Source organism: Stenella coeruleoalba (assembly GCF_951394435.1).
Source record: "Stenella coeruleoalba genome assembly, chromosome: 16".
NCBI classification, from domain to species: Eukaryota; Metazoa; Chordata; class Mammalia; order Artiodactyla; family Delphinidae; genus Stenella; species Stenella coeruleoalba.
Window position 1 is genome coordinate 30,233,801 of NC_137162.1, and position 19,740 is coordinate 30,253,540.

At 50.0% G+C, this 19,740-nt stretch overlaps 2 protein-coding genes across 10 annotated transcripts in view; one reads left to right on the plus strand and one right to left on the minus strand.

Annotated features, from left to right (window-relative positions):
* The window catches only part of MMS19 (MMS19 homolog, cytosolic iron-sulfur assembly component), a 32,632-nt gene extending 21,913 nt beyond the window's left edge, over positions 1–10,719 (plus strand). Inside the window, exons 10-31 of one of the 3 annotated variants that reach the window (XM_079900522.1) lie at positions 254–328; positions 738–815; positions 1,333–1,471; positions 1,721–1,875; positions 2,141–2,219; positions 2,631–2,756; positions 2,952–3,033; positions 3,342–3,439; positions 3,544–3,693; positions 5,215–5,370; positions 6,184–6,283; positions 6,767–6,869; positions 7,014–7,082; positions 7,310–7,436; positions 8,162–8,262; positions 8,404–8,460; positions 8,609–8,795; positions 9,119–9,201; positions 9,327–9,491; positions 9,574–9,633; positions 9,927–10,027; positions 10,108–10,716. In XM_079900522.1, the coding sequence (XP_079756648.1) occupies positions 254–328; positions 738–815; positions 1,333–1,471; positions 1,721–1,875; positions 2,141–2,219; positions 2,631–2,756; positions 2,952–3,033; positions 3,342–3,439; positions 3,544–3,693; positions 5,215–5,370; positions 6,184–6,283; positions 6,767–6,869; positions 7,014–7,082; positions 7,310–7,436; positions 8,162–8,262; positions 8,404–8,460; positions 8,609–8,795; positions 9,119–9,201; positions 9,327–9,491; positions 9,574–9,633; positions 9,927–10,027; positions 10,108–10,135 (2,319 nt within the window). In that variant the 3' untranslated portion in view covers positions 10,136–10,716. Of the gene's footprint in view, positions 1–253; positions 329–737; positions 816–1,332; positions 1,472–1,720; positions 1,876–2,140; positions 2,220–2,630; positions 2,757–2,951; positions 3,034–3,341; positions 3,440–3,543; positions 3,694–5,214; positions 5,371–6,183; positions 6,284–6,766; positions 6,870–7,013; positions 7,083–7,309; positions 7,437–8,161; positions 8,263–8,403; positions 8,461–8,608; positions 8,796–9,118; positions 9,202–9,326; positions 9,492–9,573; positions 9,634–9,926; positions 10,028–10,107 lie in introns of those variants that run through there. The other 2 variants (XM_079900523.1, XM_079900524.1) reach the window with 2 other exon arrangements.
* On the minus strand, positions 1,353–19,624 carry ZDHHC16 (zDHHC palmitoyltransferase 16). 7 transcript variants are annotated; one of them, XM_079900528.1, is made up of 14 exons: positions 19,446–19,624; positions 18,216–18,305; positions 16,034–16,281; positions 15,659–15,853; positions 15,420–15,508; positions 14,990–15,018; positions 14,235–14,368; positions 14,048–14,095; positions 13,109–13,194; positions 12,326–12,449; positions 12,070–12,140; positions 10,763–11,327; positions 2,610–2,761; positions 1,353–1,489 (listed from the first exon to the last, which is right to left on the minus strand). In XM_079900528.1, the coding sequence occupies exons 3-12, from the start codon at positions 16,274–16,276 to the stop codon at positions 11,213–11,215; spliced, it is 1,134 nt and encodes a 377-aa protein (XP_079756654.1). In that variant the 5' UTR covers positions 16,277–16,281; positions 18,216–18,305; positions 19,446–19,624; the 3' UTR covers positions 1,353–1,489; positions 2,610–2,761; positions 10,763–11,212. The 7 variants fall into 7 exon arrangements, with proteins under 7 accessions (XP_079756654.1, XP_079756653.1, XP_079756651.1 ...); XM_079900527.1 differs by having other exon boundaries at positions 18,216–18,361; XM_079900525.1 differs by lacking the exon at positions 19,446–19,624 and having other exon boundaries at positions 10,763–10,831; positions 10,945–11,327; positions 18,216–19,439.
* Between the last annotated feature and the right edge of the window lie 116 nt (positions 19,625–19,740).

Genomic DNA, 19,740 nt, shown 5'->3' on the forward strand with positions numbered 1-19,740 from the left:
GTAACCCAATCCCTATTTGGTGCTATCTTTTGAAATTCTTTAGCTTTGCCAGCTAGCCCACTTCTCAGGTCACTGGGAGTCTGGCCATGGATTGAGAGGGAGGTTGGTTTACAGTCACTACTCTCGACTCGAGTATAGCTCCTTGATGTAACACCTACCCCTGGGAACTGGTGGCAGTGAGGACATGGTTGGCCTTGGTGTGGCTGCAGCACTACCCATATCTCACTCTTTAGTTCTTCCTTCTCTCCCACAGTTCCTGCTCCCCCTGCTGATTGAGAAAGTGGATTCCGAGATTCTGAGTGCCAAGCTGGATTCTCTGCAGACTCTGGTGAGTGATTGTTCTCTTTTGAGGATCCAGCTGTCTTTAGACAATTTAGGGGTGCTAAAGGATTATGAATTGATTCTTGGAGAGCCAGGGAATAGTTCATTGGCCTCAAGAGAGGGATACCCAGAATCTGGGCCTATATGTTGACCTAAAGCCCCCAGTCGCATTTTGTCTTGTTCTGTAGTAACTGAGTGGCAGCTGAGGAAAGGCTGACCAGGGCTCCCTCTTCATGCTTGTTTTCCATCAGTCAGGACAAGCTCCTACTTTTCAGTGACCTGGGTAGGATGGTTATGAAATCCTGCTGGTTTACTGCTGAGAGCCGGGGTCTTTCAGGTGCCATTATGCTGAGGGGCCTGCATGTCCTAGGAAGTCTGAGTGTGTAGATAGCCATTACCTGTGCTTTCCTTGGCAGAATGCTTGCTGTGCTGTGTACGGACAGAAAGAACTAAAGGACTTCCTCCCCAGCCTTTGGGCTTCTATCCGCAGAGAGGTGAGTGTTACTTAGATAAACTCACTACCATTAACTCCTGGTTGTCAGGCACGAGGGGAAATAACACACCGTATCCTTTTCCCTCTGTTGCTGTGCTTGGTTATTCAGCAAGAGAGCAAGGGGGCATACTTCTAGTTGAATGACAAGGTAGGGTCAGCTGTTTGGTCGTGGCACATGATCAGTCTCGCACAGTGCCCAATTCCTGTCCTTCCATGGTAAGGAGCATAGGTCATGCTGAGTAGAGCGGGAGAGGAAGAGACTTAGGAAAGGGGTTCCCAACAACCACTGCCTAAAGTTGTATTCAGTTTCTCAAAAAGTATGTGTATCAATCCTAGTGGGACTGAGGACTTAGTGAGAATACACCAATTGAGAAGAAACTCATTTGGGGGGTTAATTTCCATTGCTGTGCCCCAAAGGTTCTCACCACCCCCTCCCCGCAAAGGAAATAGGCAGTAGGTGGGTGGGGTCTCACCTGGTGCAGGCTCACCTCAGTAGCCATGGGATCCCTCCCTGACAGGTGTTCCAGACGGCAAGTGAGCGGGTAGAGGCCGAGGGCCTGGCAGCCCTTAACTCCCTGACTGCGTGTTTGTCTCGCTCTGTGCTGAGGGCTGATGCTGAGGACCTCCTTGACTCCTTCCTTAGCAACATTCTACAGGGTAATGGGGCCATGGCAGCTAGAAAGGGGAGTGAGCACAACAGAGAAATTCCTTAAGGCCAGTGACCTTTCATGAGTGGCCCCCATGTTCAGTGATTTGGGTGCTGGAGCCCTGCTTTGAATTGAAAGCAATTTAAGTGGTAACTGCTAGCCAACTGTCCCAGGGCTCAGCCTCCAACTTCTATGGCCTGCAGGGGAACCAGGCAACATTCAGCCTACTCCCTAGGTCTGTGATGTGCTGCCTTTCTAGACTGCAGGCACCATCTGTGTGAACCAGACATGAAACTGGTGTGGCCTAGTGCCAAACTGTTGCAGGCGGCTGCAGGTGCATCTGCCCGGGCCTGTGACCACATCACCAGCAACGTGCTGCCCCTACTGCTGGAACAGTTCCACAAGCACAGTCAGGTAAGGAAGCAGAATCTGTTGGGGAAATGATGGGACCCCTTGCCAGGATCGCTGTCTCACAGAGAGAGCGCTAAGCATTGAGCTTGGGCCTAGATATAGTAGATCTCGGGTTTTGCTCCCATTAGCTGCTGCTGGTTCCCTTGTTCACTCTTTTCCTGACACTCTTATGTAAAAGGATAATTCTCCCCAATTCTGCAAGTAGCAGGACTGAAATCCTTTAAAAATAAAGTATTTTTAGACTTGAATACCCCTTAAAACATTACAGAGCAACCAGCGGCGGACAATCCTTGAAATGATCCTGGGTTTCTTGAAGCTGCAACAGAAATGGAGCTATGAAGACAAGGGTGAGGCCATCTTCTAGATGTGGTATCCTGGGGGCTGCTGAGCACTATAGCCCTATAAAGGATGGCAGGCAAAGAGCGCTACAGAGAAGTAGTCTAGAACAGTGGACCTGTTGTTCTGAGGATGTAGCCCAAGAGAACACTTAACAGTTGAGAGCTGTTGATTTCTTTCCTAGTGTACTTCCCAGATACCCAATGGATTAAATTCTTTAAATCTGCCCCGGGAATTCAGTGGCGGTCCAGTGCTTAAGACTCTGTGCTTCCACCACAGGAGGCACGGGTTCGATCCCTGGTCAGGGAATTAAGATCCCACATGCCACGCAGCACGGCAAAAAAAAAAAAATCTGTCCCAGGTTATCTTTGCATCACTTCTGAATAGGATTTCCCTCTAACCTGGACTCTGTCTCTTCCTAGATGAAAGGCCTCTGAGTGACTTCAAGGACCAGCTGTGCTCACTGGTATTCATGGCCCTGACGGACCCCAGCACCCAGCTTCAGCTTGTTGGCATCCGTACACTCACAGTCTTGGGTGCCCAGCCAGGTGTGCTAAAGGGAAAGAGAAAAGATAGGAGTATTGGTCCCTTTCTTGTGATTTTCTGTCTTAAGTGAAGAGCAATCTTAATTCCCTGGTTCTCACTACAACTCTGGATGATTTGGGACTTCTTATAGGACTTTAGGAAGGGTTGTGATGGCTGCAGGGGAAGAAAGGTGAGGTTCGTGTTTCCCTCCTGTACAGATCTCCTGTCTTCTGGGGACTTGGAGCTGGCAGTGGGTCATCTATACAGACTGAGCTTCCTGGAGGAGGATTCCCAGAGTTGGTGAGAATATAAGGCAGCGAGATCGAGCAAGCTGTTCCGGGGCTCTGTGCTTCCGACCCATGGCTTTCCGTAGGGGAGGTGGGCCCCATGCTTGGCTCTGGCTGCTCCCTGGTTGGAGGTGTGGGAATGCTCTCTTTTCTTGGGCATTAAGAAGCCTGGTCCAACTTAGTGGTGTAAGTACTGGAATCCTACTCTTCAGCAAGGTGGCCTCAGAAGCCCACACTCCTGAATCTGCCTAGTGACAGGCCTAGGCAAGAGAGCCATGGACCAAGGCTCAGCTAGTGCTCATCTGCCTTGTGCCCCGGCAGGGTGGCAGCACTGGAAGCATCAGGAACCCTGGCCACTCTCTACCCTGTGGCCTTCAGCAGCCACCTAGTGCCCAAGCTTGCTGGGGAGCTGTGTATAGGTATGTGTCTCTGATCTTCCGTGGCTTACCCCTTCCCAGGGAGGCTTGGGGGCCTTCATGCTTGCCATCACACAGTGAAACCTTGTCTCCTGGGTTGCTTTCAGAGGAGTCAGATTTGGCTAGAGGAGATGGGCCCACCAAATGCTCCCGGCATCGGCGCTGTCTGCAAGCCTTGTCAGCTATATCCACACATGCCAGTATTGTCAAGGAGACCCTGCCTCTTCTGCTGCAGCATCTCCGCCAGATGAACAAAGGTAACTACCAGGAACAGTCCTCAAGGAACTGGGCTGAAGGCAGAACCATAGTCAGGTTTGGAGTTGATGCCTCTAAAGCAGTGGTTCCAGTGGTGGCTATAGTAAGAGTCACATGGGAACTTTTAAAAAGCGCTGAATGCGTGGGTCTTAGTCCAACTGATTCAGCCTCTGAGGAGGGATGAGACTTGGGCAACAGTTATTAAGAATGCGCACGGAGGCCACTGAAAAGCACCACTGGGGACTTCCCTGGTGGAGCAGTGGTTAAGAATCGCCTGCCAGGCTTCCCTGGTGGCGCAGTGGTTGAGAGTCTGCCTGCCGATGCAGGGGACACGGGTTTGTGCCGCGGTCCGGGAAGATCCCACATGCCGCGGAGCATCTAAGCCCGTGCACCACAACTACTGAGCCTGCACTCTAGAACCTGTGAGCCACAACTGCTGAGCCTGCGCGCCACAACTACTGAAGCCCACGCACCTACAGCCTGTGCTCTGCAACAAGAGAAGCCACCGCAATGAGAAGCCCATGCACCGCAACAAAGAGTAGCCCCCACTCGCCGCAACTAGAGAAAGCCTGCGTGCAGCAACGAAGACCCAACGCAGCCAAAAATAAAAACATAAAATAAATAAAAATTTTTAAGAAAAGCTCCACTGTAAGGCCAAGCTACTCAAAATAGGGTTCATCAACCAGCAGCACGGGTATTATCTGGGAGTTTATTAGAAATGCAGAATCTCAGGTGCCACTGATCAGAATCTGCATTTTAACTGGATCTCCAAGTAACCTGTACATACCCTGGAGTTTGAGAAGCACTGCTCCTCATAAGTGACAGCAGCTATTGCTATTGTGAACCTGTGCATGCACACCATAGAACCTCACTAATTCCCTAAGTGCCCCACTCTGTACTGCCCAGCCCTTTGTGGATGATCCAGCACCTGATGTAAAGTAGAAAGAACACTGGACTCAGAGCGTGGCCTGGGTTTGATTCCTGACTTTTTCACTGTTACCCTGGAAAAACCACTGGTAATTTATTAAGCCTCCACATCCTCCTCTATAAAATGGGGAAAATGATATTTCTAAGAGAGTTGTTATGAAAACTAAATGAGAATGTACAGCTGACCCTTGAACAAAACAAGTCTGAACAGCACAGGTCCACGTATACAGATTTTTTTCAGTAGTAAAAACTATAGTACAATATGCTTGTGGTTGGTTGAGTCCACAGATGCAGAACTGCAGATATGGAGGAACTGTGTAAAGAGGGACCATTATAACTTGCACGTGGATTTTCGACTGTACAGGAGGGTTGGCTCCCCTTACCCCCGCCTTGTTCAACGATCAGCTGTGTATGAATGCTTCTGTTGCAGAGCTGGCTGGGCAGGTCTCAGCTCCTGGATAAAATGACTTGGCTCTGTATAAGACACTCTTGGTCTCTTTAGTTACTCGTCTTCGATTATTCTTCCCATATTCTGTATGTGACAGACCTGGAAGTGCTTTTAAGAAAACCTTACAGAGAACTTTCTCACCACACAGGGAATACGGTTGCAGGAACAAGTGAAGTTATTGCTGTCTGTCAGAGTCTCCAGCAGGTGGCAGAAAAATGCCAGCAAGACCCCGAGAGCTGCTGGTATTTCCATCAGACAGCTATACCTTGCCTGCTTGCCTTGGCTGTGCAGGCTTCCATGCCAGGTAACTTCCTCCACCTCACCCGTCCCTCCTCCCGAATCAGCCTTCCACTAGTGTTGAACAGCACTGCCACCCTCGGGGTATCACTGGTATTGCATTTTGTACCAGCAGAGGCTTCTTTTGAATCCTGTGTCCACATGAGATTTCACTTCAAGCAGAGGGTGCCAAGCTGACCTTCGGCAGGAACCAAAATCTACTAGTGTTAGCAACACTCAAAAGGATGCACACTTTTCCCCCCTTAGTTGCTGTGTAATTAGATTAGTTAGAGTTAGGCTCTGGAGTCAAGCAGACCTGGTTGGGTTTCGTGGTCAACTCTACCACTTGCCAGCTTAGATGAAGATAGCCTTTCTAAGCTTCTGTTTCCTCACTTTATGGGGTTGATAGAGAGTAATATCTATATCACAGGGTAGTTGGTAAGGATTAAATAAGTTAATGTGCAGTGCTTGTCAACAGTAATGTATGTATGTGTGGTAGCTGCTGTATAAAAGGACCCATGAAGATAAATCCATGTTACCTTTAAGTTTTTGAAAAGACTAACATTTCTGATGTTAAGAATGTTCACATTAGCTAGCCTTATTTTCCACTGTTGCCCAGTCAAAAGGACTGCACAAAGTTCTCGGGAGCTCCCTATGGCCTGCATTACACACTCCTACTTCTGGTGCCTTGCTGCTTCTCAGGGCTACAGCACTACTAGAGGACAGTTTAAAAACTGCTCCTCTTGTAACTAGAGTCAAGGCCCAGAGTCATGATGATGACAGGACCTAATCGTCTGAGCCACAGTCATGGCCTGTGATTGTGCGTGTTTTGATTTTGCAGAGAAGGAGCACTCAGTTCTGAAGAAAGTGCTGTTGCAGGATGAGGTCTTGGCCGCCATGGTGTCTGTCATTGGCACTGCCACCACCCACTTGAGCCCTGAGTGAGTATAATCATGGATGTGACTTGATCCCAGGGAGGACAGAATTCTTGGGAAGAAGCAGCAATAACTTCCTTTTGAGCTGTCCTTTTACCCAGATTGAAACATGGAGGCAGCTTTTGTTTTGTTAAGTCTTGCTGGCAAAGTAAGAAGGGGCCTTTTAGCATCATGGACTGGGGGCCAGAGACTAATGGTTCTTAGCTGCAGATGTGCATGAGAGTCACCTGTGGAGCACTTCTGAAATACACATTGAGTTCTCTCGCTAGATCGTAAGGTCCAGGAGAACAGGGATTTGATCTGTCTTGTTCACTGCTGTAGCACCAAGGCCTAGAACAGGAATGGTTCCTGGCATATAATATGTGCTGAATTAGTATTTGTTGAAGGTGTGAATGATCATGCTCTGGCCCACGGACTCAGTGACTACCAGGAACCCCAGGGCTGCTGTAGAGCCCGGCTCCTCGGTGACACCTAGTGCTCTCCCCCCAGCTTGGCTGCCCAGAGTGTCGCCCACATTGTGCCCCTCTTCTTGGATGGCAACATCACCTTCCTGCCTGAAAACAGCTTCCCTGGCAGATTCCAACCATTCCAGGTAAGGGTCTGATGGATCAGATTGGGGAGAATCTTAGGACTTCTGTCCTTCAGATTTTTAGGGCTAACCTGGGATGGGTATCCTCAGGGCAGACAAGCCTCTTGCTAGCAGGACAGGCTTGTTAAGGCTCTTCTTCCTCTGTAGGATGGCTCCTCAGGGCAGAGGCGGCTGGTTGCACTGCTTATGGCCTTTGTCTGCTCCCTGCCTCGAAATGTAAGTGACCACAACATTTGGGGAGTACCCTAGTTTAACCCTGACCAGGGGAGGTGGATCCTGGGTGACTTCTGGGCTGAAATCTGTCACAAGCTAAGCTGATTTTCTGCTTTTCCCACTGGAGAATTTATTTCCCATCCACCCTGGCCCCTGCTGCCACTCTCTCCTGGGTGTCTCTTAGAGTTCAAGTGTTTTCTGGGTCCCTGACATGGCCAGGTTTTCTATAGGTGGAAATCCCTCAGCTGAACCAACTCATGCGGGAACTTTTAGAGCTGAGCTGCTGCCACAGCTGCCCCTTCTCCTCCACTGCTGCTGCCAAGTGCTTTGCAGGACTTCTGAACAAGCATCCTGCAGGTACTGGAGTGAGGCTGTGGGTTGGGAGCCTCCCTGAATCAACTTCTGATGAAATCTTGACGTTTAGTTCTCATTCTCTTTTTAAAGGAAGTTAGCTAATATATCAGTAATAGGGCTTTCCAAGGGACAGCCCGTGGGACAAGAGTCAAGACCAGAGTTGGGCAAAGCTTTATAGGACATAAGATAAGAGCTTCAAGCAGAGTGCTCTATCTAGTTCTGTCATCCTATTCCCTACAAAGAGCTATTAGGGGTAAATCTTTCTTTTTTTTTTTTTTTTTTTTTTTTTTTTTTTTTTTTTTTTTGCGGTACGGGGGCCTCTCACTATTGTGGCCTCTCCCATTGCGGAGCACAGGCTCCGGACACACAGGCTCAGCGGCCATGGCTCATGGGCCCAGCCGCTCCGCGGCATGTGGGATCTTCCCAGACCGGGGCACGAACCCGTGTCCCCTGCATCGGCAGGCGGACTCTCAACCACTGCGCCACCAGGGAAGCCCTTAGGGGTAATTCTTTATTAGAAGTAGACAACTCTTTTTCGAATGCCAGCACCCCTACATTATGGAAATACCAGGCTCTTGTGCTGGTGTCCTAGAGCTGAGTGGGCCAAATCCACAACCAAAACAATATTGGTTTTTTTCTAATGGCTTCTACATTTAAATGACTTACACCTTTGTTGGTAAAACGGACATGTGTAGCATCTGCATCAGCATTTCCTCCCTCCTTTTTAGGGCAACAGCTGGATGAATTCCTACAGCTGGCTGTGGACAAAGTGGAGGCTGGGCTGAGCTCTGGGCCCTATCGTAGTCAGGCCTTCACACTGCTTCTCTGGGTAAGGAGTCGGAGTGGATTCCAGTTAGACAGAGCAGTTGGTCTGGTTAAAAAGAATTTCTCCATTTAACCCTGCAGCGCATGCATGCTTCTCAGGGTTTGAGTGTCATGCCCTGACTGTTCTCTTTCTCTCTGAAAACAGGTCACAAAGGCCCTAGTGCTCAGATATCATCCTCTCAGCTCCTGCCTTACAGACCGGGTAAGTCCTTGCTGAAGACAGCAGAACCTAGGACCTAAACAGGAACTTCCCTGTCGATCCTCTTCTTCCCAAAAATGACTACTGTCCTCCTCTTGGGTATTTAAGATTCTTCCCCGCTGATGTACCTCAAAGGCTCTCTTTTCTCCAGCTCATGGGCCTCCTGAGTGATCCAGAACTAGGCCCAGCAGCAGCTGATGGCTTCTCTCTGCTCATGTCTGACTGCACTGATGTGCTGACTCGTGCTGGCCATGCTGAAGTGCGGATCATGTTTCGCCAGCGGTTCTTCACGGATAACGTGCCTGCTTTGGTCCGGGGTTTCCATGCTGCTCCTCGAGGTGAGGAGAGTCTAAAGGAAAGTCCTCAAATACACAGACCTCTCCATTGGTCAGGCCACAGTCTCTAAAATAATTTAGGACCTGAGTGCTTCTTTAGAGCTGTAGTGTGACCTGTACCTGAAGCGCTGAACATCTAGATTCTTGACCCACTCTTTTCCTTTGATTGGCATATCTTGGCTATTCTGAGCTTGAGGGGCTTTTTAAAAAAAAAAAAAAAAAACTTTTTGTAGGCTAATGTCCCAGCTTCACCAGAGATTAGAATTGAATTCTTAAGCTCTCTGTCTGAGCCCAGTTTTTCCCCTAAGCTTTTCCATTTTTTACAGATGTGAAGCCAAATTACCTGAAGGGTCTGTCTCATGTACTTAACAGGCTGCCAAAGCCTGTGCTCTTGCCGGAGCTGCCCACGGTAAGCCTTGCGGTCACAGCCTCTAAGCAGGGACCAAGCCATTGTCCCCCAGCTGGGCTAGAAAGGGGAGGAAAGGCAGGTTCATCAAAAGATGTGGTCATCCCACCTTTCCTGTGGCCCCTTAGCTGCTTTCCTTGCTGCTGGAGGCCCTGTCCTGCCCAGACTCTGTGGTACAGCTCTCCACCCTCAGCTGCCTTCAGCCTCTTCTACTGGAAGCACCCCAAGTAATGAGTCTTCACGTTGACACCCTCGTCACCAAGTTCCTAAACCTCAGCTCCAGCCCTTCCATGGTGCGTTGAGCCTGAACAACTCTTTGGCCTGTACATCTCCCATTCGTGGGTCTCCCCTCACCTCCTTATGGTTGTGTTCCAGGCTGTCCGGATCGCTGCACTGCAGTGTATGCACGCTGTTACTCACCTGCCCACCCCCGTGGTGAGTACCGCAGATGTCCCTCTCTGGCTTGGAAGCTTCTTAGAAGAGCCAGAGGTACCTTTCTGCCTTAGTCAAGAGGGACTGGCTACCCTGCTGTGTGACTGAGATATGCACTGTAGGGTACAGATAGGCAAGGATCTCCTGACTACCCTAAAATATAATGGCCAGCCTGCCACATAGCATTCTCTGGAATCACTAAAGAAGAATAGGAAGAGTATTAGTTGTAGAGTCAGAGCAGCTTTTTTGGTTGTCTTGGTTGAACAAGGCTAAGATTAGCTCCTCTAACTCCACAGCTGCTGCCGTACAAACTGCAGGTGATCCGGGCCTTAGCCAAACCCCTGGATGACAAGAAGAGACTGGTGCGTAAGGAAGCAGTGTCAGCCAGGGGAGAATGGTGAGTTTTTAGGTCATGGGGAGAGATGGGACTGAAATGAGCCTCACCACTAATGCTGTCAACATTCTTTTTGCCTACAGGTTTCTGCTGGGGAGCCCTGGCAGCTGAGCCCTCCATCCTGGCCTACACTGTTCTGACAGACAATCTAACCTGAAATTACTAACTATCAAGCCATCTTGCCCAAAGCAGGGAGATGACTGGCTTCTGATTGCCTTTCCCACAGACACCGCACAAATGCTGGGCCTCTGTCGCATGGCTGTACAAGAAACATAGGAATCCTGACTTCTAATGGATTTGTGAAGTAACTGAGTGTGAGACTACTTGTGTTTGAAGAATGATCTTGGTCTTGGGGCTCTTCCATTTATATGTCAGAAAAAGTGAGATATGCTGCTGAGGTTGAATACAGATCAGCGTGGCCCCGAGGACCAGGGATGGTGGCGTGTGTGTACCTGCTGGAGAATAAAGATTCTTTTGGTAATGGGGCCGTCAGTTATTTCCCTCTCTCCACTTATGCCTCAGCAGTACATAACCAGAAACAACACTGCATAAGCTAGAGGAACAGTAGTGATAGGAACTGGCCAGGAATTCTTCAGGACATCCAGCCCCTCCAAGTGGGGCAGAGGTGGCAGGACCGTAACACCCACTCACTAGGCCTTGACCCTGACTTTCCCCTTCCCCGCCCCACAAGAGAAAGGCAAAGAGTGAAAAGCTACATATCTTTAAAAAATCAAATACCTTTATTTTTGCTCCCTTCAGCACATGAGAAGTGGCAGTGACCTCAGCAGTAGGCCTGGTATCTTTGCCCTGTTGAGAAGCCAGGATCTCAGCTCTACCATTCAGGTGTTTTCTCAGACGGCAAGTGGAAGAGGTGGTAGCCAACCCCAGTGCTGTAAGCTGGAGGAGGTCGGGGTCAGTACCTGGCAAGGTTGCTAGCTGCCTGATCTCCAGTCTGGGGCTGGAACTTCTGTTTGCCTGAGTAAAGGGACATCAGTCCTAGGATTTTTCCGCATCATGCCTTGCTTCCGCCATGGCCGGGAGACTGGTCCTTGAGCTGTCCCTGCATGGTACTGTAAGGCAGGCCCACTGGCTCTTTTTGCTCAAGGATTCCAAGAAGCTATCCTTGGAGGCCCTTGAGGCAATGTCGGAAGCAGGGTGGTGCTCAAGTTGTGGCTGACACACTCCAGCTCACACTGCCATCACAGAGGCTGAGTGAGCGGTCACCCAGGGAGGGGGATCCCAGCTCATTCCGTTCCCATGGGGCAGGTGACTGGAAGGTAACAACACCCGAGTCAGCCAATGCCTATAAGAGAAGACAGAAATACTTGTGAGATCTAAGATTTCCTAGTCTTCCTTCCTGAGCCTCATTACTCAGCAAAGATATATCAAGGTAGTCTGAAGCTACCCTGGCATTCATCGCAAAAGTAATAAAAGTTACAGTTTTGTCCAATAAATGTGCCCTCTGGTGACTAGAAGGCCTTTAGAGGTTTTGAGCTAAACTTCTAAGGGGCCACTGTAAGCACAGTGACAGACAGGAGTAATAGGATGGGAAAAGGAAGAGGGCAGGTACTTCCAGTCACCTACTTTTTACTGCCTCAGTAGTTGCAATTTGAAGAATGATTTACCTTTGTCTCTTGGGCTGAGGGAACTAGCTTCATTTATTGTCTTAGGACCTCTGTCACAAATAGATGACTTCAATCCCACAAATTATGTGCTTGAAATCCAGACACTGCCATACAAATGAGAGGTGACTGGTGGCCAGCATACCCTAACTAGAGGTCCCTTCTCGAGAACCACTTTCTAAGGATTCTGTCGTCGTCACCTGCTACCGTACCAATATGGGGGCCACTAGCCACACATGCCTATTTAAATTTGTGAAGATGAAATTAAATTTAAACTTCAATTCACTGATATACTAGCCACATTACAAGCACTCAAAAGCCGTATGTGACTAATGGCTAATGTTTTAGACAGCAGAGGTATAGAATATTTTTCTCATTCCAGAAAGTTCAATGAACAGTGCTGGTCTAAATATTTTACTTTACCTTCCTGTGTCCACACCCAGGAATACCTTCCAGTTGTCCAAGCAGCCATAGTTGTAATGATTCCTAAAAACCTAGAGCAAAGAAAAACATGTTTCTATGAATCCTTTTCCTTAAACCAATTTTGAGCCTAAATTGGCCAGGCAAGTTCTGGATTTCATGATGCCTGCCTTAGTTGGCCCTGACCATGGCCTCTGTTTATAGGATGGCAGGTTCAGTTACCTACCCATCCCTCCACCCCAATCCCGGCCCTACTCACTCTGCCCTTGGCCTGCAGTCGGCGTCGCTCCTTCTTGTTGATGTGCCTTTCGATACTAGTCTCACCTCGACTGATGAGAACAGCGTGCCATACAGTTAGGGCACCCAGGGCAAGTGCCACGGAACTGAGAAAAGAGGGGCAAAGACCGTGGGGTAGTGTGGAGGGAGTTAGAGGCCATGCGTAGGTCTGAAATTGAGCTGAGCAACAGTGACTGCCTAGGGGCTTATGTCTAAGTGTGCCTTAACTCCCAGCGTACATGTCCTAGACGAACTTTTACTTCACTGCATCCATGAAAAAGCATCAATGTGGGCTAAGAATAAATGATGTGGAAAGTAAGATGGGGAAATAAGTCTACTTCTATTAATGAAAATGTTATATATTTCCTAAAATACCCATGCTTGGGAGACAGAAGAGGTAGTAAAAGCACTAACAATTAGAATAAAATGCCACAACATTCAGGTTCCAGCTCTACCATTCCTAGCTGTGTATCATGGAACAAATCACCTCACCTCTCAGATCTGCAATTTTCCTCATCTATGAAATGCACCTACCCTTTAAGTAGGAGTTTAACTTCCCTTGGCACATACCAGACACTCAATGCCAAATCTTTAATGTTCCCTGCCCCCAAATGCTGAAGAAAATTAAGCCCTACTCTTTGCCAACCTAAGTGAGAATAAGAACAGCAGCAGTTTACACGGGGATGGGTTCCTGCCTGGCTGTGGGCACCGAAAAAGGTTTTTCTGAAGCTGCCCCTCAAACTGTCAAAAATGAGAGTTGAGATACCTGCACAGGAACCAGAGGTAGACAAGACTCTTGTGAGTCACTCTTTCTCGGAAGGAGAAGGTGGGTGGTGGGGTCTGGTGATAAGTCTAGAAAAAGAAAACAGCAAAGTCTGGATCATTTGCTCCATTGGTCTCTCTCTACCAGAGCCCAACACCTGCAGGCAGGGAAGTGATCCAAGCCCATGATGAGAAAATAGGGAGTTAAGCCACAGAGGAGTCAGGGCAGCAGCCAGATGGGTGGACCAAGCTGGCGGCATCATCATGGACAAACACGGGGCAGAGCAGGTCTGGACAGGATGGTAAAGCACAGGAGGGACCAACCCTGGGCCTTTAGCTCTCACAACACAAATGGGGCTCCAGGGGAAGCCACTCCACGCCCCAGCTAGAACTGTGTGGCTGTAATCCCCAAGAGGGGACGAGACCCATACCCAGAATGGAATAACTGGAGGGGGAGAACTGTGAGCCCCACTAAGGACCGAAAGGGCAGCAGAGACACAATCACAAGCCCAAGATCTGCTCAGAATAAGGAGTCCTAAAAGGCCAGGGGAGAAGGGACGATCCTGCTGTGGACGCAGACAGACCAGGAACAAAGGATGGTCAGACTGGCCCAGCCCGACCTCTGTCCCCTGGAACCCCATTACACAGACTAACATAGACTCCTTGCTGCTCAGGCCATCACCAAGGCAGAGCCCTTGCTCAGCCCAAAGAAGGTGATAATGGAATAGAGAGCCAAAAACTGTCACGTACCAGGGACTCCCAGCTTGCCCCTAGGCCACTTAGTCTGCCCACGGCCGACAGTGCCCAGAAACACCCCGATCCAGTCTCGACTGGCCCCCTACCCCAGCCTCTACAACTCGACTAACAGGTGGGCCCCAGTTGCCTCAGCAACTCTATACCCCTGGCCTGAGCAGCAGGAGGCAGTGGGGTGGGGACAGCCCACCTGGTTGGCAACCGCCTGTAGTTTGTTCTTGTCGAGCTGTTTCATTTTCTAAGGGGATGGAAAACAGTGCTGGTTATACTCCCAGACCTGTAGGATGGGGGGTGCTACCAGCCCCACTCCTTAGGGACGGATTCCACACCCCAAAGTGCTCTCTATTGAGCTGCCCTGCTCCTAACTACAGGCTCACCTCGATGGCAGCATAAGCCTCCCGGAAAAGGTCCCAACTTCCGTAGCTGCAGTAGACACAGCCCAGAGTCATGAAAAAGCAGAAAGAGAAGAAGTACCGATGGTTATAGTGGCCTACACAGTTGTTTAGCCAGGCTGGTGGAGGCAGGATTAAGGACAAGACCAAACACACAACTTCAGGGGGTGTCCAGGTTTCTCTGGTTCATCCTTGGTTCCTGACAACATCATCCAAGCCCAAGGCTTCCTGTCACCAAAGGCAGGAAAATATGGGACTTCCTTGAAGTTGAGGTGAAAGTGTTAAAGCTTTTCAAAGCCCTCACAAGTCCCATCAGGAGATCATGAAAACTGAAATCCTTCAGTAAAATGAGTCTGCCAATACTTCAACCTAACGGGTTAACCAGACATCTGTGTGGGACAGCAGCAAGGGACCAATGGTTCTATCTGGACACCTACTGGACAACCCACTGAACCAAACATCTCTTTCCATCCAATAGATGTTAGCACGACAGTCTACAAAAGAAAGAGCTGTTAGGGATGGGTGCCTTGCTCCAAGAAGATCCATCCCAGAATGCACGTAAGCCTCCTGCTTTTCCCAGGAGATGTCAGCCCCAAAATCTGCTCTTCTACAAACTTCTCATGAGCCCAGTGTTCTCTGCAGGGTGATGCTAGAAGCCTTGGGTTTGTGGCCCTTAAACCTCTGCAGTGCTCTGGAGCTAAAGAAGGAGGCCTCAGGCAGAAGAGATAATAAAAGGATACGGCAGTGATGATCCATCTTCAGCACACACCTGTGAGGGAGGGACACAGGCTCTGTTACGGTGGCCAAGGATCTTGAGATGTCAGTGCCAATCCTTTCCTATAAGGACCAGCATCCTGCTGAGGTGGAAAGGGCACAGACTTTGAGGAGAGCCAGGCCTTGCTTCAAACCCTGCTTCACTGGCTACATGACACTGGACAAGCTAACTCCGGGTCTCTTGCCTACCCTGGCCCATCTCTCTGAATCTCACTTTCCACAAGTGGTGAAAATGCGGAACTTGCAGGACGATCCTGAGGACCAGGTGTCCCGATATAGAGGGCACACTGCCTGGCACATGAGGGGTGCCTCATAAATGTCCTGTCAAATTCCAGGTCTAGGTTCTGCCCTAGAACTACAGCAAAAGGGCCACAGCTGGGGTTCCCAGAGACCCACCTATTGCAGATGCTGCAGTGGTGTGTTCGGGCTGGCTTGGGGTTAATGCACTTCTTACAGATGGAGACTGTTGTGATATCATTCCTGCCCTGCGCAGAGGGAGAAAAGCACCATGACAACTGTGGCAGCACCGGTTTCGTACCTCCAAAATACCAAGGCACTCTCCCTCCGCACTCCTGGAACTGGCTCCAATAGCCTGCAGTTCTCTCCCTCCCCCATGCCCCTGAGGGGGTACCCACCGGGGGTGGGTATCCAGGTGGAGTGGTGATAGCCTGGTAGTAATGGAAGACGATGAGGATCAGATTCCAGTGACTATAGAAGAAATGCCAGCAGAGTCGTGGCACTGAGTAGGTTTGAAGGATGAGGGGCAGGATACACAGGTAGGCAATGGCCACGATGGAGCTGGTCAGCACGATCACCAGCACCACGAACACCTGCCGACACCAGGGAGGTCAAGAAGACGCAGTGAGAGAGCTTGCCAACACCCAGGGTAGACTCGGGAGTTTCCCCAGGGTAGGAGGCCAGTGTGAGTCCAAACCCAGTGTAGGTCCATCAGACACATGTCCCTCTGCTACCCCCAAACATCCCTGTTCCTGTCCCCAGGCATCACTCACCACCCCACACCAGCGGATCACGTTGTCCACCAGCCAGTAGATAGGCTCAAAGGCAGCATCCACAGCGGTGTCACTGCCTGCAAAGGAGTTGTGGAGCAGGGAGCGCAGGCAGACCTTGCCATAGCGCCAGCGCTGAACCAGGCCGCGGAGCAGAGGTGGGCAGCGGCGCCTGTAGCCCAGGAGCAGAAGCAGGCGCAGGCAGAGGCGGGCAGGGCCCAGCAGCAGGCTCCGCTGGCCCCGCATGGCTCCTAGGAGAGCACACAACTGTGAGGGGCCAGCCTGGGTCCTGTCCCTCCCTGCCCCACCAGTGGGGCGCTTAGAGGCAAAGACCTAAGACCGAGGCCCGCTGGGCCAGTCAGTAGGTGTGGGAAGTAGGGAGGTGACTCCAAGCCAAAGCAGGATCTCTGGAGTTGTCTGTGTAGACGGACAACTGGGTGGAGCCCGACCAACATGCACAAAGCCATCCACGTGCCTCTGAGGGCCTGGTCACAGTAGCAGAGGTGTCCCGGCATCTCCTGCCTGCCCTGGCCCATTGGCCTACCTCCTAACAATTGTCTTCACCAGGAACAGCCAGAGTGAGTTCACAGCATGTGGATCCTGCACCTAGATCTTCCCTGATGCTACCTGAGTCTTGGCAAAAGATACTCATCCTTCCCGCTGACGTTACAGGCCTGGTGGCATGAAGAGTCCCTGTCTCCTGTCAGGACAGCTCAGCTACCCCTTGCATGATGTAAGATGCTTTGTCTCCAATTCTAGTCCCAGCCCCGCCGCAAGCTTACTGAAGCCAAGACAATTTCTGGTGTTCAGAGCAGAACACCACCACAGGCAGGAGACACTGGCAGTGGGAGGAGGGCTGGTGGCTCCTGAAGACCACAGGGCCTGCCCTCTGAGTGATGAGTCTCCCCCGCCCTGTTCTAGTTGGACACTCGAGAGCTTTCTCTGTGGCTGCTGCCATTGGCCCCAAGCTTCCCAACCAACCTTCCCAGCTCTTTAGCCCTGTGCATGGCTCCTCTGCAAGTGCCTTCACCTCCTCCATGTGGTTTTTACCTTATCTAATAGCCACAGGAGGTCAGCTGCCCAGGCAATGCCCAGAACAGAAGACACAGATTCCTTCATGACAGTCTCATCAATTCTGCAGATTAAGGGCTTTACCAGAAAGGAAATTATCTGATTTTCTCCTGTGGCTACTTTGTCCTCAGCAACTCCACTGACTTATTTAACAGGCAGCTCAAAACCCAGCAGAAACTGGAGGAGGCTGCTCCACTGTAGGGGTGGTTTCATTTCAGTAACTGGAGCAAGGTACTCTCCTTGCACCCTGGCTCATCCCCACAAGAGGCCTTTCAAAGAAAACTTAATTATCTCCTTCCACAAGCCCTCTAAAGACCTAAGGCAAAAAGAAATCCAGCAGACAAGGCCAGCAAAGAGAAGGCAGACAATTCAGTAGGGACCTGCTCTCTGTACCAGGATAAAGTAAGTGGCCATTCCCATCACCTCCAAGGGTATAAGAGAATTAAGGGGCCGTGTAGAAAAAAGAAAAAGGAAAAGCTCAAACTTCTTCCTACCTCCTTTGAGTTGGACTCCTATTGTGTCGAATCATGATTTGGCTTAAAGCATGAGTTTTCAAATAGTATACAGCTAAAATCTAACATAAGAGTGGGACAAAACATTTTACCCCATAGCAAATCCAGGTGACTTAGGTCATCCGCATATTGTTCATTCCCCTTCTATGGCTAATGGAGAGTTTCCTATTTACTAAAATACTTTTTATAACAATAACTTTCAAATAAGATGCATTCCTCATCTGTAATAAACATGAATTATATGCCATCTCTCCTGTCTACAAAAAAAAATCTCCCTTCTCTGATTCTCCACTTTTCAGCTTGTTCTCAACCACTTCCAGAATAACTGAGCTCTACAGGAAATGACTGCCTCAAGCACTAGACTTACCAACTCTCACCTGCCCCATAACTCGACTACTTAGGGTTCAATTCTGCCCTTAAGTAGTTCTGTGACCTTGGGCAAATCACCAAACCCTGCTGGCACTCAATTTTCTTGTGTTCCCATTCAGTGAGAGGGTAGGATTAAATACTAAGGTCCCTTCCTGCTCTACCCCTTTATGATTCTATATATACACTTGGTAAGATGTTTAAACGAAATGCTTATAAAGTGCTTAGCGCAATACCTGGATCATGGAAGTGCTCAATAAATACTTGTTGAATGAATGAACTGGAGGGATGCTGAAGTGGAAAGGCTGGTCAGATGTCTATCTGTCCTACAAATAACAGCAAGGACACTCCTGCCAACATGATAACGCTAAGTAAGTGTCTACTGAGAAATGAAAACCATTGTTAGAATCATAGCACTCAAGAGCTAGAAGTCATTTTTAAAAACTAGTCCAACCAGAAATCAACCCAAACATGTAAGCCAAAAGCTTGTAGGTGCAGAGCTAAAGATCAGATTTGTGTAAAAGAAACCTGAAGCCAAGCCCGCCACACCCCTTATTTAGTGGGGTTTGGGGGATATGGGAATGCCAGGGAAGAGATATGTAGTCCATGGGGCCACAACTGAACATTTCCTCTCAGGAAATTGAGGTAAAGCAGAGCTCAAAAAATTGTGTGTGGTAGGGGCGAGGGGTGGTGATGGAAGTGAACAGGGCAGGAAATACAGCACGCACGGTTTCGCTATCACCCCCAGCACAAGCTCTGAGCACTCTGATCCCTCAGTAGTAGCCACTTAGTGACATCTGCCACCAGATCAGAGGGGACGGCAGGCCACAGCATCCCCCTCTTCTCAAGGGTCTAAGTCACCATCTCTTTCCCAAGGAGAAACCGTATATGAGGGACATAGGGGTGGGAGTGGGAGTACACACACAGATTCCAAAGCCACCAGAAGGCAGAGGAAACTGAGAAGAAGGTCGACAAATCTCATTTGGACAAAGGCTGTTCTCAGGATGTTTACAGCCTCAAGCAGCAGATGTCAATCATCAGTAAGAGCAGCATTTTATTCATGTGCAGACTTCCCTTCCAGACTAACATGCTCCACTTGACAGGATCCGACAGCAAGATCGGAAAGCTGCAGTTACAGAAACCGGGGAAAGGTTTTATTTCTCAAAAAGGCTGGCGTGGCCAAAGTATGATGGGCAGGAAGTAAAATAACTTGGGTACCGGTTTGGTCTCTAGAGACACTGTACAAGTCAAATCCTATCTCTGGGGCTGAGTTTCCAAATCTGTGAAATGGGCGAGCTGGGTGGGCTGACCTTCCAATTCCGCGCCTTAAGGCTGCCCGGAGGGTGAGCTCCGCCCGGTTCGAGGGCGAGGCCGTGCTGAGCAGGAACTCACAAGGCCCCAGAACAGGGCCCGACCCTAGAAAAAGGGAAAGGACCGGGCAGCAAAGGCCGCGGCTTCGCTCTTACCTGCCACCGGCCGACTCCCCAGTCAGCCAAATCGAACCCTGCAGCCTCCGCGCCGCTCACTGCCACCCCCTCCAGCTCGGCGCCCCGGCCCGGCCTGGCTCAATCCAACCAACCATGGCCCACAGCCCACAGCTTCACCCTCCAGCCCCGTACCCGCCGCCCGCCCATCCTTATCCGCAAGCGCAAGCGTAAGCGCAAGCGCATGCGGGCCGGAGCTCCACCCCCGGTCTCGTCCCGGGGTAACCTGGGAAATGGAGTTTACATCTCAAGGAGGCGCTCCCGGTGGTCACGTGAT

Bases quoted from the DNA above. Each gene is read 5' to 3' on its own strand.
- ZDHHC16 (XM_079900526.1), bottom strand. From the start codon at position 16,276: ATGCGGGGCCAGCGGAGCCTGCTGCTGGGCCCTGCCCGCCTCTGCCTG. The intron at 15,509-15,658 runs GTGGGTACCCCC...CCCTCTGCGCAG, and splicing joins CACCTGGATACCCACCCCCG to GGCAGGAATGATATCACAAC. The intron at 14,369-14,989 runs GTATCCTTTTAT...TGCCTCCACCAG, and splicing joins GAAGATGGATCATCACTGCC to CCTGGCTAAACAACTGTGTA.